Source organism: Lithobates pipiens, unplaced genomic scaffold (genome assembly GCF_037356315.1).
Source record: "Lithobates pipiens isolate NorthernLeopardFrog02 unplaced genomic scaffold, aLitPip1_a1.2 Scaffold_13, whole genome shotgun sequence".
NCBI classification, from domain to species: Eukaryota; Metazoa; Chordata; class Amphibia; order Anura; family Ranidae; genus Lithobates; species Lithobates pipiens.
Genome location: NW_027507718.1, coordinates 343264047 through 343283773, shown reverse-complemented (window position 1 = coordinate 343283773; position 19727 = coordinate 343264047). Strand labels below are relative to the sequence as shown.

The 19727-nt window shown below is 49.8% G+C and overlaps 1 protein-coding gene across 2 annotated transcripts in view; it reads right to left on the bottom strand.

Moving 5' to 3' along the window:
- Window positions 1-19727, bottom strand: part of MND1 (meiotic nuclear divisions 1) — a 198798-nt gene that overhangs the window by 104083 nt on the left and 74988 nt on the right. For both annotated transcript variants that reach the window (XM_077477063.1, XM_077477064.1), the window contains exon 3: window positions 17611-17668. In XM_077477063.1, coding sequence (XP_077333189.1) covers window positions 17611-17668 — 58 coding nt within the window. The remainder of the gene's footprint in view (window positions 1-17610; window positions 17669-19727) is intronic.

The following is a 19727-nucleotide window of genomic DNA, read 5'->3' as shown; positions in this document are numbered from 1 at the left end:
AAAAATGCTCAGTACATTCATGAATATCATTTGAAAGTACTTCAGAATTTAATTTGCTTTTAACATTTGATTTCGGAATGAATGGGCTTTATCAAATGAAAACCACATACACCATTTGAGATTCACTTGTTCAAGAAAAAACGTAAACCCTGCTCCTTTGAATTTCCCTGTCACTGTGGTCAAAACAAATGTGGACTTGACTCCACTAGTGATTAGAACATCAAACAAGCATTCTTAACCACTTCAACCACCTGGAAGATTCTACTCCCTTCATGACCAGGCCATTTTTGCTATTCAGCACTGTGCTGCTTTAACTGGCAATTGCCTGGTCATGCAAAACTGTACACAAAATACGTTTTTGTCATTTGTTTCCACACTAATAGAGCTTCCTTTTGATGGTATTTGCTCATCAATGGGTTTTTTATTTTTTACAATATAAATTAAATCTTATTCATTTAAGCCAACATATATTCTGCTACAAAACCCCAATAATTGTATATTAATTGGTTTGTACAAAAGATATAGCATCTACAAACTATGGTGTGTATATTTTAAAAATGTATCAGTTCTGATGTACTGATGTCCTATCTCATTTCTTGAGGCCCTAAAATGGTTATGTTGAATGTAATCTCGGGGTTGACGGGGATTTTCAGGGACGAGTGATCAAATCATATTTTTATAATTACAATGTAATATATAATGAAATAGTTCAACTCACCATAATGCCGAATCATTGGGAACCCTGAGCTTGTCACTTGCCACAAGATGCAGCATGCCACCATAGCCTGCTACCAGATGCAGTGTGTCACTTGCCACCGTAACCTGCCACCAGATGCAGCGTGTCACTTGCCACCGTAACCTGCCACCAGATGCAGCGTGTCACTTGCCACCGTAACCTGCCACCAGATGCAGCGTGTCACTTGCCACCGTAACCTGCCACCAGATGCAGCGTGTCACTTGCCACCGTAACCTGCCACCAGATGCAGCGTGTCACTTGCCACCAGATGCTGCGTGTCACTTGCCACCAGATGCAGTGTGTCACTTGCCACCAGATGCAGTGTGTCACTTGCCACCAGATGAAGCATGTCACTTGCCACTGTCGCCTGCCACCAGATGCAGCGTGTCACTTGCCACCATAGCCTGCCACCAGATGCAGTGTGTCACTTGCCACCATAGCCTGCCACCAGATGCAGTGTATCACTTGCCACCATAGCCTGCCACCAGATGCAGTGTGTCACTTGCCACCATAGCCTGCCACCAGATGCAGTGTGTCACTTGCCACCATAGCCTGCCACCAGATGCAGTGTGTCACTTGCCACTGTAGCCTGCAACCAGATGCAGCATGTCACTTGCCACCATAGCCTGCCACCAGATCCAACATGTCACTTGCCACCAGATGCAGTGTGTCATTTGCCACCGTCTCCTGCCCCCAGATACAGTGTGTCACTTGCCCCCTTAGCCTGCAACCAGATGCTGTGTGTCACTTGCCACCACAGCCTGCAACCAGATGCAGTGTGTCACTTGCCACCACAGCCTGCCACCAGGTGCAGCGTGCCACTTGCCACCGTCGCCTGCCACCAGGTGCAATGTGTCACTTGCCACCGTCGCCTGCCACCAGATGCAGTGTGTCACTTGCCACTGTAGCCTGCAACCAGATGCAGCATGTCACTTGCCACCATAGCCTGCCACCAGATCCAACGTGTCACTTGCCACCAGATGCAGTGTGTCATTTGCCACCGTCTCCTGCCCCCAGATACAGTGTGTCACTTGCCCCCTTAGCCTGCAACCAGATGCTGTGTGTCACTTGCCACCACAGCCTGCAACCAGATGCAGTGTGTCACTTGCCACCACAGCCTGCCACCAGGTGCAGCGTGTCACTTGCCACCGTCGCCTGCCACCAGATGCAATGTGTCACTTGCCACCGTCGCCTGCCACCAGATGCAATGTGTCACTTGGCTCCGTAGCCTGCAACCAGATGCAGCTGTCACTTGCCCCCGTATCCTGCCACAGGATGCACTGTGTCACTTGCCGCCAGATGCAGAGTGGGACTTGCCACCATAGCCTGTCGCCAGATGCAGTGTGTCACTTGCCCCAGTAGCCTGCCACCAGATTCAGCCTGTCACTTGCCACTCTGCGCTCTTGCTGGTTAAGTCCCTTGATCCAAGTGCCTACCCGATTCCTACACTGACCTACCTGCCCACTACACTGACCCCTAGGCTGACCTACCTGTCCACTACACTGACCCACCTGACCCCCTAAAATGACCTACCTGCACACTACACTGACCCCTACGCTGACCTACCTGTCCACTACACTGACCCCTAAAATAACCTACCTGCCCACTACACTGACCTACCTGATCCCCTAAAATGACCCCTACGCTGACCTACTTGTCCACTACACTGACCCACCTGACCCCTAAAATAACCTACCTGCCCACTACAGTGACCTACCTGACCCCTAAAATGACCTACCTGCTTACTACACTGACATACCTGCCCCCTAAAATGACCTACCTGACCACTATAACCTACCTGACATCTACCATGACCCACCTGCCCACTACACTGGCTTCCCTGTCCCCTGCACTGACCTACCTGACCCCACTGACCACTACACTCCTTCCTGCACTACTCACAGTACTAACTACTCCCCCAGACAAACATAAGGTAGATCGGTGGATTTAAATCACCACTCCAAACTAGGACTCCATGAAGATCATCCATAGATGTCTGCTATCCCTCAGTCACTCCTCTGTATCCTCCGCAGGCTGGGAACTCCGGCAGCAGCCACCGTAACACTCGTCTGCATCGAGTACCGCCCCTCCCCCTCGCACACATGGGCTGTCTGTGGCACGCACCTGAGGAATCATGGGGGACAGGGCAGGCTGGACCACTGGAGTCCCTGGGCGGGGGGAGACCCGGGTGCTGAGGAGTGTCTGCCTCATTGGAGGTGTATGGTGATTATAGGGGCTGGAGCCTGGAAGAAGTCACTTAAGCTGCCCACCCCCACGCTACACCACTGGGCTGGCTCAGCCGGATGACAGCATCAACATTCGGCAGTCTAAGGAAAATCGCAAACGGCTGCACTAGCTTCATTCCGGGACATTGTATTGTCCTGGAATGAAGGTGCCCGGGACCTGGGACAGACCTGCTAATTGCTGGAATGTCCCGGCCAATTCGGGACACGTGGGCACCCTAGTCATACTGTGGTAGGTCAGCAAATGGTTAAAACAAATGCTTTCAAACAAAATTCTACTATGGTATTCATAGTATAATGGCTTTAGCCAACACACATTTTAGAAAGTACAGCTTTCAAAACACCCTAATCTCAAGAGCGTTCCTTAATCTAAAAAGCATAAGCAATGTAATTTGCCCTTCAACAGGTTTAAAAAATGAATACTAGAGCTGCATGACTCTGGCCAAAATGAGAATCACAATTTTTTTGCACTATCCATCATTGTGCCCTCAACTATGTGTGCCTGACAGCAGCGGCGGTTGGTTGTATTTTTTTATTTTGGGGGGGGGGGGGGGGGGGTGGCATACAGTGCACCCACAGCCAGCACCACTCCTCCATCCCCTTCCCCCCCCAGTCCGGTCAGTCAGGCCCAGATCGCTTACCCGATCTATGGCAGGCATCACCGGCAGCTTCCCCTGCTCTCCGCCGGCATCACCGGCAGCTTCCCCTGCTCTCCGCCGGCATCACGCCAGCTTCCCCTGCTCTCCGCCGGCATCACGCCAGCTTCCCCTGCTCTCCGCCGGCATCACGCCAGCTTCCCCTGCTCTCCGCCGGCATCACGCCAGCTTCCCCTGCTCTCCGCCGGCATCACGCCAGCTTCCCCTGCTCTCCGCCGGCATCACGCCAGCTTCCCCTGCTCTCCCGCCAGCATCACGGCAGCTTATATTCCCCTCTCTCCTACTCAGCGGCCAATCGGGACGCTTCTCCTTTCAGCCAATCAGGAAGGAGGATCAGTGTTTCAATAGCTATTGTAACACACCTGGTGGGCTCGTAAGGCAATGCTTTGCACCCCGACCCCATCCTATTTTGAAGCCAATTAGAGCCTCTGGCTCTAATCAGGTGCTTCAACCCACCCCCCGCGGTTGGAATTCATGCATCTGGCATTCTGCATGGAGGCGCCCCTGATGGATGGGCAGCCCCTGCCTGTCAGTCACCTATTCATCTTTTTGCTAGCAGTGTGGTCAGACAGCAGTGGGAGAAGTGGGGCATGTTAGATCAGCAACCAAATCACAGAACAGAAAGGGACCAAAAGCCCCATGCACTGGGATTCCTGGAGGATACCACAAGAATTAAAAAATTATAGTAATATTTCTTTAACCACATCAATACAGTGCACTTACACCCCCTTCCTGACCAGACCAATTTTCAGCTTTCAGCGCTCTCACAGTTTGAATGACAATTACTCAGTCATCCAACACTGTACCCATATGAAACTTGCATCCTTTTTTCCACACAAATAGAGCTTTCCTTTAGTGGTATTTAATCACTAGTGGGTTTTTAATTTTTTGTGCTATAAATAAAATAAAACGTAAATTTTGTGAAAAAAATGCCTTTCTTTGTTTCTGTCATAAATTTTTGCTAATTAGTAATTTTTCTTCATAAATTTTGGCCAAAATTTATACTGTTACCTATCTTTGGTAAAAATAACCCACATTAGTGTATATTATTTGGTCTTTGTGAAAGTTATAGTCTACAGACTATGGTGCCAGTCGCTGAAAATTGATCACATCTGATCAGGCCTTCAGTACATCAGGTGTATCTCATTTCTTGAGACACTAACAAGTCAGGAAAGTACAAATACCCCCCAAATGACCCCTTTTTACAAAGTAGACATTCCAAGGTATTAAGTAGCATGGTGAGTTTTTTTAAGTTGTCATTTTTTCCCACAATTCTTTGCAAAATTAAGATTTTTTTTTTTATTATTATTTTTTTTTTTTTTACAAAATTATCATATTATCAGGTTATTTCTCACACACAGCATATGCATACAACAAATTACACCCCAAAATACATTCTGCTACTCTTCCTGAGTACGGCGATACCACATGTGTGAGACTTTTACACAGCCTGGCCACATACAGAGCACCAACATTGATGTAGTACCTTCAGACGTTCTACGAGCAAAAATGACGCATCTCATTTCTCAACCACCTATTACACTTTTGAAGGCCCTGGAGTACCAGGACAATGGAATTTCCCATAAAATGACCCCATTTTGGAAAGCAAACACCCCAACGTATAATCTGAGGCATAATGAGTCTTTTGAACGGTTATTTTTTTTCCAGAAGTTTTTGGAATATGTGGAAAAAAAATGAAAACGCATTTTTTTTTTTTACACAAAATTGTCAATTTATAAGATATTTCTAACACATAGCATGTATATAACAAAAATTACACCCCAAAATACATTCTGCTACTCTTCCCGAGAATGGCGATACCACATGTGTAGGACTTTTACACAGCGTGATCACATAGAGAGGCCGAATATTGAAGTAGTACGTTCAGGCGTTCTAGGAGCATAAATGACACATCTCATTTCATTCCTACCTATCACACGTTTGAAGGTCCTGGACCACCAGGTCAGTGAAATTACCCACAAAATGACCCCATTTTGGAAAGCAAACACCCCAACATATATTCTATGAGACATGGGCTGGAGATGGGTACTCTGATGGCCTGGTGACAGGTACTCGGGTACTCTGATGGCCTGGTGACAGGTACTCGGGTACTCTGATGGCCTGGTGACAGGTACTCTGATGGCTTGGTGACTGGTATTTGGGTACTCTGAAGGGCGGTGACAGGTACTCTGATGAACCGTGACAGGTACTCGGGTACTCGGATGAACCGTGACAGGTACTCTGATGAACCGTGACAGGTACTCGGGTACTCGGATGAACCGTGACAGGTACTCTGATGAACCGTGACAGGTACTCGGGTACTCGGATGAACCGTGACAGGTACTCTGATGAACCGTGACAGGTACTCGGGTACTCGGATGAACCGTGACAGGTACTCGGATGAACCGTGACAGGTACTCGGGTACTCGGATGAACCGTGACAGGTACTCGGGTACTCGGATGAACCGTGACAGGTACTCGGGTACTCTGTTGGGCTTTGATAGGTACCCTGATGGGCCGTGACAGGTACCCTGATGGGCCGTGACAGGTATCCGGGTACTCCGATGGGCCGTGACAGGTACTCGGGTACTCCGATGGGCCGTGACAGGTACTCGGGTACTCCGATGGGCCGTGACAGGTACTCGGGTACTCCGATGGGCCGTGACAGGTACTCGGGTACTCCGATGGGCCGTGACAGGTACTCGGGTACTCCGATGGGCCGTGACAGGTACTCGGGTACTCCGATGGGCCGTGACAGGTACTCGGGTACTCCGATGGGCCGTGACAGGTACTCGGGTACTCCGATGGGCCGTGACAGGTACTCGGGTACTCCGATGGGCCGTGACAGGTACTCGGGTACTCCGATGGGCCGTGACAGGTACTCGGGTACTCCGATGGGCCGTGACAGGTACTCGGGTACTCCGATGGGCCGTGACAGGTACTCGGGTACTCCGATGGGCCGCGACAGGTACTCGGGTACTCCGATGGGCCGCGACAGGTACTCGGGTACTCCGATGGGCCGCGACAGGTACTCGGGTACTCCGATGGGCCGCGACAGGTACTCGGGTACTCCGATGGGCCGCGACAGGTACTCGGGTACTCCGATGGGCCGCGACAGGTACTCGGGTACTCCGATGGGCCGCGACAGGTACTCGGGTACTCAGATGGACTGGGACAGGTACTCGGGTACTCAGATGGACTGGGACAGGTACTCGGGTACTCAGATGGACTGGGACAGGTACTCGGGTACTCAGATGGACTGGGACAGGTACTCGGGTACTCAGACGGACTGGGACAGGTACTCGGGTACTCAGATGGACTGGGACAGGTACTCGGGTACTCAGATGGACTGGGACAGGTACTCGGGTACTCAGATGGACTGGGACAGGTACTCGGGTACTCAGATGGACTGGGACAGGTACTCGGGTACTCAGATGGGCTGTGACAGGTACTCGGGTACTCTGATGGGCTGTGACAGGTACTCTGATGGACTGTGATTGACAGGTACTATGAGGGGTGGTGACAGGTCCTCTTTATTGGGGGGGGGGGGGGCAATCAGTGTGCTTGATGTGTACTGTAGGCGGTAACGAGATGTTACCGCAATCTCCTCCTCACACACGATCGGTGTGTGAGGAGGAGAACCCGGTAACATCTCGTTACCGCGGTTTGTTTACATTTTAGTGATCGGCTGTGAAAGGATCACAGCCGATCACGTGGGTAAACAGCCGGCCAATGGCTGTTTACCAGCATCGGTGACGAGCAGTGTTCCTGGGGAACACGCCGCCACCGACGTGCACACGCAGCGCGCTCACGATCGTGCGCATGCACCGTGCACAGTCAGGGTGTGACCATCTGTGATCGGCCGTGACTTCATCATGGCCGATCACGTGGTAAACAGCCATAACCAATGGCTGTTCACCCCCTTCGGTGGCGAGCAGCGCCTCCGTGACACGCCGCCACCGAAGAAACAGGGGTGCGCGCGCACGAACGCGCGCATTCCCTGTTTAAACGGAAGGCCGTCATATGACGGCCTCCCGCCACAATAGGTGCGCCGCCTGGCCGTCATTTGACGGCCGGCGGTCAGCAACTAGTTAAGAGCCCATTTACAATTTAATGTTTTCATGCTAAGATTGAAGGGTTTAACATTCCTATAAATAAAAATAGTGCATGTTCCCATCTCAAAAGCTGCATTTAAGCACATAAAAAAAAAACAAAAAAAAAAAAAAAAACACAAACACATGAAACATGTCTGTCTTTTAGTGGATTGGAAGGTCCACAGAACTGAAAGTGGTATTACACCTACATGCAAACATCCCAAAAGGAAAAAAACAGTTTGCTGTAACTGCATATAAAGTATTAGGCCTCATGCACACGAGACGCAGTTAAACGCGCGTTCAGATGCAGTTGGACAGTTTTTTCAACTGCCCCTGAACTCATTCAATGTTATCCTATGTGTCCATGCACACAGTCTCGTTTTTTTCCGTTTTTATGCAGTTGCGTTTAATCTCGTTTTTCCAGAAGCAAAAAAATGCGTTCAGAAGCAAAAATTTCCACGTTTCAGATGCAAAACGCGGCAAAACGCCGCTACCGCGTTTTGCCGCGTTTTGCCGCGTTTTCGTTTATAAGCGTTTTTAAAGGTGACCTTTTTTTTTACATTAAAAATCTAAAAAATGATTGCAAATGATGAAAAACCATTAGAAAAATATTTTAAACAATTGCAATTGCAAGTGGACAATCCACAACTTGTGGCAAGTGACATGGCAGGTGGCAAGTGACGTGGCAAGTGGACAATCCACAACTTGTGGCATGTGACATGGCAGGTGGCAAGTGGACAATCCACAACTTGTGGCAAGTGACGTGGCAGGTGAAGTGGCAAGTGACGTGGAAAGTGGACAATCCACAACTTGTGGCAGGTGACGTGGCAAGTGACCTGGCAGGTGACGCGGCAAGTGACCTGGCAGGTGACGTGGCAAGTGGAAAATCAACAACTTGTGGCAGGTGACTGGCATGTGACGTGGCAAGTGGACAATCCATAACTTGTGGCAGGTGACGTGGCAAGTGACGTGGCAAGTGGACAATCCACTTGTGGCAGGGGACGTGGCAAGTGACGTGGCAAGTGGACAATCCCCTTTGTGGCAGGGGATGTGGCAAGTGACGTGGCGAGTGGACAATCCACAACTTGTGTCAGGTGACGTGGCAAGTGGACAATCCACAACTTGTGGCAGGTGATGTGGCAAGTGATGTGGCAAGTGGACAATCCACTTGTGGCAGGTGACGTGGCAGGGGACGTGGCAGGTGACGTGGCAGGGGACGTGGCAAGGGACGTGGCAAGTGGACAATCCACAACTTGTGGCAGGTGACGTGGCAGGTGACGTGGAAAGTGATGTGGCAAGTGGACAATCCACAACTTGTGGCAGGTGATGTGGCTGGTGACGTGGCAAGTGGACAATCCACAACTTGTGGCAGGTGATGTGGCTGGTGACGTGGCAAGTGGACAATCCACAACTTGTGGCAGGTGGCATGGCAGGTGACGTGGAAAGTGGACAATCCACATCTTGTGGCAAGTGACGTGGCAGGTGATGTGGCAAGTGACGTGGCAAGTAGACAATCCACAACTTGTGGCAGGTGATGTGGCAAGTGACGTGGCAGGTGATGTGGCAAGTCACGTGGCAAGTGGACAATCCACAACTTGTGGCAGCTGATGTGGCTGGTGACGTGGCAAGTGGACAATCCACTTGTGGCAGGGGACGTGGCAAGTGACGTGGCAAGTGGACAATCCCCTTTGTGGCAGGGGATGTGGCAAGTGACGTGGCGAGTGGACAATCCACAACTTGTGTCAGGTGACGTGGCAAGTGGACAATCCACAACTTGTGGCAGGTGATGTGGCAAGTGATGTGGCAAGTGGACAATCCACTTGTGGCAGGTGACGTGGCAGGGGATGTGGCAAGGGACGTGGCAAGTGGACAATCCACAACTTGTGGCAGGTGACGTGGAAAGTGATGTGGCAAGTGGACAATCCACAACTTGTGGCAGGTGATGTGGCTGGTGACGTGGCAAGTGGACAATCCACATCTTGTGGCAGGTGACGTGGCAGGTGACGTGGAAAGTGGTGTGGCAAGTGGACAATCCACAACTTGTGGCAGGTGATGTGGCTGGTGACGTGGCAAGTGGACAATCCACAACTTGTGGCAGGTGGCATGGCAGGTGACGTGGAAAGTGGACAATCCACATCTTGTGGCAAGTGACGTGGCAGGTGATGTGGCAAGTGACGTGGCAAGTAGACAATCCACAACTTGTGGCAGGTGATGTGGCAAGTGACGTGGCAGGTGATGTGGCAAGTCACGTGGCAAGTGGACAATCCACAACTTGTGGCAGCTGATGTGGCTGGTGACGTGGCAAGTGGACAATCCACAGCTTGTGGCAGGTGATGTGGCAAGTGATGTGGCAAGTGGACAATCCACTTGTGGCAGGTGACGTGGCAGGGGACGTGGCAAGGGACGTGGCAAGTGGACAATCCACATCTTGTGGCAGGTGACGTGGAAAGTGGTGTGGCAAGTGGACAATCCACAACTTGTGGCAGGTGGCATGGCAGATGACGTGGAAAGTGGACAATCCACATCTCGTGGCAAGTGACGTGGCAGGTGATGTGGCAAGTGACGTGGCAAGTGGACAATCCACAACTTGTGGCAGGTGATGTGGCAAGTGACGTGGCAGGTGATGTGGACAATCCCCAACTTGTGGCAGGTGACGTGGCAAGTGACGTGGCAAGTGGACAATCCACAACTTGTGGCAGGTGACGTGGCAAGTGACGTTGCAGGTGAGGTGGCAAGTGACGTGGCAAGTAGACAATCCACAACTTGTGGCAGGTTATGTGGCAAGTGACGTGGCAGGTGATGTGGCAAGTGACGTGGCAAGTGGACAATCCACAACTTGTGGCAGGTGATGTGGCTGGTGACGTGGCAAGTGGACAATCCACAGCTTGTGGCAGGTGGCATGGCAGATGACGTGGAAAGTGGACAATCCACATCTCGTGGCAAGTGACGTGGCAGGTGATGTGGCAAGTGACGTTGCAAGTGGACAATCCACAACTTGTGGCAGGTGACGTGGCAGGTGATGTGGCAAGTGGACAATCCCCAACTTGTGGCAAGTGACGTGGCAAGTGGACAATCCAAAACTTGTGGCAGGTGACGTGGCAAGTGACGTGGCAGGTGATGTGGCAAGTCACGTGGCAAGTGGACAATCCACAACTTGTGGCAGGTGACGTAGCAGTTGGACAATCCACAACTTGTGGCAAGTGACGTGGCAAGTGACGTGGCAAGTGACGTGGCAAGTGGACAATCCACAACTTGTGGCAGGTGCCGTGGCAAGTGACACACTAAATACAAGTACACTGCAGCTCTCACAGCTGCTGCTACTCACTCTGGTCTCACAAAATTGCTGAAATAGTTAATACTACTGTTTTTTTGAGCTGGGGAGGGTCTATGACATTAGCTTAACTAAACGCTTCTAGACGCAAACGCGGTAAAACGTGGTAAAAATCGCGGCAAAACGTGCGTTTCTAAACGCCGGTTTCAACATGTGTCCAGCAGCGTTTGCATCTGCGTCTCGTGTGCATGAAGCCTTAGCTGGAGTTCGGCTTCAATTTGTTAGTGTATCTAAATCTGCTAGTCCATCTAACACTCCCCTCTCCCAGACTGACACTGCTGCTGTCCAAAAGGTGTCAGATTTTCTCCTTCATCCAGAGTGAGGGTACTCGAATACAGGAGGTATGGCCAGATCTGCTACTAGCCAGATCATCAAGTAAAAAAAAGCATAAAACAGAAAAACAAATGCAGCAACCTCATCTAGTGATTGGCAAGCTGCAATATATATTACATTTTTGGTTTTGGGTTTATCGCCACTTTAATAGCAGCACAGCAAAGCACATATAACAAGTGTTATGTGTTGGTAACAAATTTTGGGTCAATGGCTGTTAACCATATCCAAATGTGTCAATATATACAAACGCAGGTTTACACATGAGAACAAACCCACCCAACACTATATATATATATATATATTTTTTTTTTGTACTCACCGTAAAATCCTTTTCTCCGTAATTCACAGACTGACAGCTCCTCTCTTTAGCCATTGGGTTGCCACCTTTAGGAGAGGACTAGGCATAGCATGTTAACATGTAATGAAAAAAAAAAATCAGAACTTCTAGTTCCGCCCAAGGGGCGGTCCCTTAGGTAACGACCCCTCAGCCTGCCATGCAGCTTCAGTAAAGAAACATAGGAGGGGCGGGAGCTGTGTCAGTCGGTGAATTACAGAGAAAAGGATTTTACGGCGAGTACAAAAAAATCCTATTTTCTCTTATATTCACCGACTGACACAGCTCCTCTATTTAGCCATTGGGACGTCCCCAAGCAGTGCCAAAACGAGGGGTGGGAAAACTACATAAAACTTCATCCAGCATGGCATGTGGGAACTAGTATAAAAACTTTACCCACAAAAAACGACAGTGTGCGGGATAACCAAACTTTTGTATCCACAAAAAACAGGGTGTTCTTCAACAGAGACACTACCCTCAAACCACACCAGAACTGCGGTAACAAATGCAACAGTGCATTAACTTAAAAGTACTGCGTTTTTTTCCAAAAAAAAAAAACAGGACAAAAAAAAATTGTATGTGCAATTGTAACTATACAGCCGCCTGCAAAACTTTGTGGCCAAAACCAGCATCAGCCGATGTACTGACATCTACCTTGTAGAATTTTTTAAAAGTGTGAACAGATGACCAAGTCGCCACTTTACACACTTGAGCGACAGACGCTTGATGTCAGAAGGCCCAAGACATTCCGATTGCTCTTGTGGAGTGGGCCGTGACCAGAAAGGGGGGCACCAAGGTGTAGGCCTGTACTACAATCTGTCTGATCCACCTGGAAATGGTGGCCGACAAGACCGCCATGCCTTTTTTCAGACCAGCCACTGAAACAAACAAGGAGTCTGACTTCCGAAAGGGACCCGTGGCAGAGAGCTACACCCTCAGAGACCGAACCACGTCCAGGGCATGAAGAGCCACTTCCTTAGGATGTGACGGCTTAGGACACAGAGATGGTAACACAATGTCTTCATTGATGTGGAACGCCAAAACCACCTTCGGCAGAAAAGAAGGTTGCGGACGCAACACCGCATTATCCTTGTGGATAACCAGATAGGGCGACTTGCAGGACAAGGCCGCCAGTTCCGAAACCCTCCTGGCCGATGTAATGGCCACTAGAAAGACCACTTTCTGGGAAAGAGTCAGCAGGGGAATCTCTCTGATATTCTCAAATGGCGGTTTTTGAAGCGCCGATAACACCAGATTCAGATCCCACGGGGGCAACGGTGGATGCACCGGAGGAACTACATCTTGGACCCCTTGAACAAAAGTGCTCACTAGAGAGTGAGATGCCAGGGGTTGCTAAAAAAAAAAAAAAAAAAAAAGAAAAAAGGACAGCCAAATCTGATATTTGTCCTTTAATGGTGCTCAAAGCCAATTTCTGGTCTACACCTTGCCGAAGAAACAGCAGGACCCTGGATATAGAAAAGGAGCGCGGATGCCATCCTTTCTCCTCACACATGGAGATGTAGGCCTTCCAGGTACGATGATATATCTTCCGAGAAGAGGATTTCTGTGCCCCCAGAATAGTTGGGATCACCGAGTTCCTCAACACCTGGATCTCAATAGCCATGCCGTTAAAACAGGATGGAGAATTGGACAGAAGGTCTTCTCGTACCAGTAGTCGCCAAGGGGCGTCTGCCACCAGGCGCACTAGGTCGACGTACCAGGGATGCTGGGGCCAATCTGGGGCAATCAGCATTACTGGGATCCCCTCGGCCTCCAGACGTGGTAACAGCTTCAGAGGAGGAAAGGCATAGATCAGCTGGTACTGATCCCACGGAGCCACCAGCGCATTTTGACATGTCTGCCCACGGATCTTTTGTCCTGGACATGAATCTTGGCACCTTCCGTGAGGCCAGAAGATCCACATCGGGTGTGCCCCACCGCAGGCACAGTAGCCTGAACACCTCCAGATGCAACGCCCTTTCTCCTGGGTCCAGCATCTGGTGACTTAGATAGTTCGCCTGCCAGTTCTCCACTCCCAGGATGTAAATGGCCGACAGGGCCGGTACGTGTCACTCTGCCCACCGAAGTATGTGAGCGACCTACCGTGTGGCAGCCGAGTTTCTTGTTCCTCCTTGGTGATTGACATATGCCACAGCTGTGGCGTTGTCTGACTGGATCCTGATCAAACGCCCACGCAGTCTTATCGACCATATGGAGAGGCATAGCCTGATCGCTCTCAGGCCGAGCAGATTGATCTGCAACTTGGATTCCTCCACCGACCACAGGCCCTGGGTCGACTAAACTCCCATTACTCCACCCCAGCCTGATAGGCTGGAGTCCGTTCTGATCACTGTCCATTTCAGAGATAGGAACGACTTTCTGGACCGAAGTGCTGGGGACCTCAGCCACCAGAGCAGGGAATCCCTGACTAACTGGCTCACCTGAATCTGCCGATTCAGGGACAACAGAGATTTGTCCCATTTTGTCAAAATCTCCTTCTGCAGGAGTCTGGTGTGAAACTGGGCATACGGTACTGCCTCGAAGGAGGCCACCATGAGTCCCAGGACTCGCATGTAGAAGCGTATCGACGACCATCTGCAGTTCATCAGCAGTTTTACCGCGGCTCTAAGAGTCTGCAGCTTGTCTTAAGGGAGAAACACTCTAGCTTCCACGGAGTCCAGCAGTCACCGACATGTTAAGTTTCAACAGCCACCCAAATTCCTGCAGGGTCTGCATGGTGATCGCCACATCCTCCTCTAACTCTGAGGTGGAAGATGCTCTCAGGGGGAGATCATCTAGGTATCCCAGATCGCGTTCCCGAGTTCCCGCAGCAACACCAAAACAGGAGCCAATACCTTGGTAAAGACTCAGGGGGCTGATGCCAAATCAAAAGGGAGAGCCACAAACTGGTAGTGGGCTTCCGACTGCAAATTGCAGAAACTTCTGATGCCGGAGGCAAATGGGTATGTGCAGGTACGCATTCTGGATGTCTAAGGATGCCAGGGAGTCCTCTTGATGGGAGTGCAGCGACTACTGAGCAAACCGATTCCATTCCGAATCTCTGTACTTTCACAAAGTAATTGAGGGCTTTTAGATACAAGATTGGACGTACCCCTTCCTTCTTGGGGACTACAAACAGGTTTCAGTAGAACCCCTGGAAACGTTGTGAGTCAGGAACATGTACTATCACCCCACGAATCAGCAGGTCCCTTACAGCCTCCAAAGGGGCCTCCAGGAGTACGGGTATGCTGGAGGGGAAGAATCTGTTTTGCAGCCAAGAGAGGAACTCTATCTTGTAGCTGGAGGAAATCAGATTGCAGACCCATTGGTCGGACAGCTGAGAGGTCCACCGGGCTGCAAACTCCTGAAGGTGACCCCTTCATGTGGTAGCACTTTTGCTCGCAGGCTTACGGTTCCAGGGATGCTTTGGTACTTCAGAAGTCGTCCTGCCAGCTGGGGACACTTGGATGAAGCTCCAGGTGGACGAAAAAGCTGTTTGTGAGCGGAGAAAGAGGGCCTTTGCCTACGGTGTGGCTCCTTAGCCTTCCTGGCCTGTGGGAGTAGAGTATTCTTACCACCTGTGGCATTTTTAATAATGTCATCCAAAGAGGCTCTAAAGAGCCAGTCGCCAAGGAAGGGAAGATCCGTCAGGGCTTTTTTGGATGCCTGGTCGGCAGACCAGCATTTTAACCAAAGCCTCAGCACCACTGCTGACACTGAAGCTCTGGATAACAGAGGGAGGGTATCCAGGGCCGCATCACAAACGTACTTAAAGCCTTGCATTAGTTGGTCTGCAAATTCCACGCAGACAGGAGAAGCCTGCTGTTCTCCCAATTCGCGGTGCAACAGTTTTGCCCACTCAGTTACTGTCTGCGACACAAGTGAGGATGCCAGTACTGGTCGCATGGTTGACCCCACAACCGTAAACAAGGAACGAGCCACTACCTCGGCCTTCCTGTCCGTGGGGTCCTTAAATGCAGGAGTCCCCTCTACCGGGATCGTGGTTACTTTGTTAAACCTGGATACTGGGGGGTCCACTACCGGAGCAGCCGACCATTTTTTGAGAAGGCTCTCCTCAAAGGGGTAACGCGCCGCCATGTATTTGGGGACCGAAAAGGTCCGTTGCGGTCGACCCCATTCCTTGTAAATTAACTTATCAAAATAAGTCAGATACGGGAACACCTTAGGTGAATGGGCTGGCTTACAGGACCCAAAAGGGACCTTTGCATCAGCGTACGGACCCGGACAGGGACTCATCCTCCCCGTCTGAACGGTCCTGGTCAGCGTCATCTGAAACGACAGAACAGGGGTCACCAGCCTCAGCAGGGCCCCGAGTCTTTGTCAGAGCTCTCCCCCGAGGAAGGGGGGCAGGGGCCATCTTTTACCACGTTTGGCAACAGGCACCACCTCCTTCTTGGCAACGAACGAATTGAGGACCGCCGACAAAGCTTCCAGAGGCACTGCACAGTCTGCAGGCGAACCGGTTGCAATTGCATGGATTTCAGGGGAAGAAACACCAGTTTCTGAATCCATGCTGACCCTACCCTGTCTGCCACCTGATGGGGACTTAGGACAGTGATGGTCCCACCCTCCTAAATGCTGCTTGCTGAGAGGCTCTTTCCCGAAGGACTCACCACCCTGACTGGCTCTGCGCTATCCAGCTAGTAGTGCCTGTGTCCCTTGTCAGCTCCCAGGTGCATAGGGAACCACACTGTGCTGTCCAGAGCTGCTGCCTATGGCGCTGAACTGAACCACGTCATGTTCAGGCTTCAAGAAAATGGCAGCCAAGCGTCCAGTATAAAGGACATAAACACAGGGAAAATGGCCGCCGAGCTACAGAAAAGCATGCTGATCCTTGCCCCACCCAAGATGGCCGCCGAACACCATGAGGGACAGTGGCAGAAAAATGGCGGTGAACAGCGCTGCAGCAATCGTCAGGCACAGCCACCAGACACCCCCCAGGGAGAGAACCACACCCATCAGGGCAGAGCGAGCCAGCGCAGACCCCCCCAGGTAAGAGGCCCCCCCGGAGGGTCCCTGCATATGACACACACACCGCTCAGCAGCCTCATGCAGCATCCCCCACAAGGAGGAGGGGAGGGAATATAGGGACAGGAAGAGAAAAGAGAGGTGAGGGACTCCCGAATCGACCTCCCAGGGAATGTCCAGCTGCTCAGTCCACCGAGGCAGGGAGAGCTGTACTTACCAGTCCTGCAGAGCTGGGAGACATTCCCTCACAGACCCACTTGCCAATCAGTATGGGGTGGCTGCTGGCCCTGCACACTGACGCAGACACCAGTAGCCCGGTCATATGTGTGCCCCCGGAGCATTAACGCTCACCGACCACCTCTGGAGCTGAGGCACGTCGTGCCTGACCCAGCGCATAGCTGTGGTCTGCACACGCTCGCTGGCCATGCTGAGGAGACTACAAGGATAAGGGTATCCAGCCTGTCACCCAGCTGGCTGTTGATAGCAGATCGCAGGATCTGTAGTCTTGCGCAAAAAGCAAAGCTTCTGCAGAAAAATTAATTTAAAAAAACATGGACCGATGGGCCCGCAGGGTTCCTAGGTCCTTCTCCTTCACTAGGCAAAAAAAAACGGAACCTGAATGGCAGGCTGAGGGGTTGTTGCCCAAGGTACCGCCCCTTGGGCGGAACTAGAAGTTCTGAGTTTTTTCATTACATGTTAACATGTTATGCCTAGTCCTCTCCTAAAGGTGGCGTAACAACCCAATGGCCAAAGAGAGGAACTGTGTCAGTCGGTGAATATAAGAGAAACAAGTATTTTCCCAACCCTTCAAATATAATCTTCTAGAAAACGAAAACCTTGGCTGATGTCTTACAAACTGCTCACATTACAATATTAAAGAAACATTTCACTTACTAATCCCTTTCTCTTTTGGGGCAATTTTCTCCAGATCCTTCAGTTGGAACACATCTTTCTATTAGCAAAAAAGAACATTATTTTCAGTGATTAGACAGCAGCCTCCTCCATCCAGCTTACAAACAAGAGATAACATGCAGAGAGAAAAAAATAAAAAACACAAAAAACAAAAAGTACATTAACACATTTAAAACACAAGGCAAATGTAAAATCAACATGTACACCTTCATGTTTTTGTGTTGTGCATTGTAGCATGAGTTTTTATGGCAAAGCACACTTCCATTAAATCACACAATAACAGGTGTAAAATGTGTTTGTTTTACACAAACATGCACACACTTGAACGAACACACAGGGGAAACAATATGCTCATTAGACATGCTAGCTCTGCTTTCTCTTTATCCTCTAATCTGACTGCCTTTAAATAAAACTGTCTGCTTGTTTAAATAAATCTGTAATGACATAACACCCACAATGCTACTGGTAGTCAAAAACCCTATGTGACCTTATACAGTATATAACAAGTGTGTACACTCCTCACATTGTTGTAAATATTTTATTATACCTTTTCATGTGACAACACTGAAGAAATTACACTTTGCTACAATGTAAAGTAATGAGTGCAAAGCTTGTATAACAGTGTAAATTTGCTGCCCCCTCAAAATAACGCAACACACAGCCATTAATGTCTAAACTCAACAAAAGTGAGTACACCCCTAAGTGAAAATTTCCAAACTGGGCTCAATTAGCCATTTTTACTCCCTGGTGTCATGCAACTTGTTAGTGTTACAAGGTAGGTCTCAGGTGTGAATGGGGAGCAGGTGTGTTAAATTTGGTGTTATCGCTCTCACTCTCATACTGGTCACTGGAAGTTCAACATGGCACCTCATGGCAAAGAATTCTCTGAGGATCTTAAAAAAAAAAAAAAAAAAAAAAAAAGAATTGTTGCTCTACATAAAGATGACCCAGGCTATAAGAAGTTTGCAAAGACCCTAAAATTGAGCTGCAGCATGGTGGCCAAGACCATACAATGGTTTAACAGGGCAGGTTACACTCAGAACAGGCCTCGCCATGATCGACCAAAGAAGTTGAGTGCACATGTTCAGCGTCATATCCAGAGGTTGTCTTTGGGAAAGAGACATTAGTGCTGCCAGCATTGCTGCAGAGGTTGAAGGGTAGGGGGTCGGCCTGTCAGTGCTCAGACCATACGCCGCACACTGCATCAAATTGATCTGCATGGAAGCCTCTTCTAAAGATGATGCACAAGAAAGACCGCAAAAAGTTTGCTGAAGACAAGAAGACTAAGGACGTGGGTTACTGGAACCAGGTCCTGTGGTCTGATGAGACCAAGATAAACTTATTTGGTTCAGATGGTGTCAAGAGTGTGTGGCGGTAACCAGGTTAGGAGTACAAAGACAAGTGTTTGTCTTGTCTACAGTCAAGCATGGTGGTGGGAGTGTCATGGTCTGGGGCTACGTGAGTGCTGCTGGCACTAGGGGGCTACAGTTCATTGAGGGAACCATGAATGCCAACATGTACGGTGACATAATGAAGCGGAGCATGATCCCCTCCCTTCAGAGACTGGGCCGCAGGGCAGTATTACAACATGATAGCGACCCCCAAACACCCCTCCAAGACGAACACTGCCTTGCTAAAGAAGATAAGGGTAAAGGTGATGGACTGGCCAAGTATGTCCCTAGACCTTATCCCTATTAAGCATCTGTGGGGCATCCTCAAATGGAAGGTGGAGGAGCGCAAGGACTCTAACATCCACCAGCTCCGTGATGTCGTCATGCAGGAGGGAAGAGGACTCCAGTGGCAACCTGTGAAGCTCTGGTGAACTCCATGCCCAAGAGGGTTAAGGCAAATAATGGTGGCCACACAAAATTTTTACACTTTGGGCCCAATTTGGACATTTTCACCTAGACGTGTACTCATTTTTATTGCCAGCTGTTTAGACATTAAGGGCTGTGTGTTGAGTTATTTTGAGGGGACAAGCAAATTAACACTGTTATACAAGCTGTACACTCACTACTTTACAATGTAGCGAAGTATAATTTCTTCAGTGTTGTCACATGAAAAGAAAGAATAAAATATTTACAAAAATGTGAGGGGTA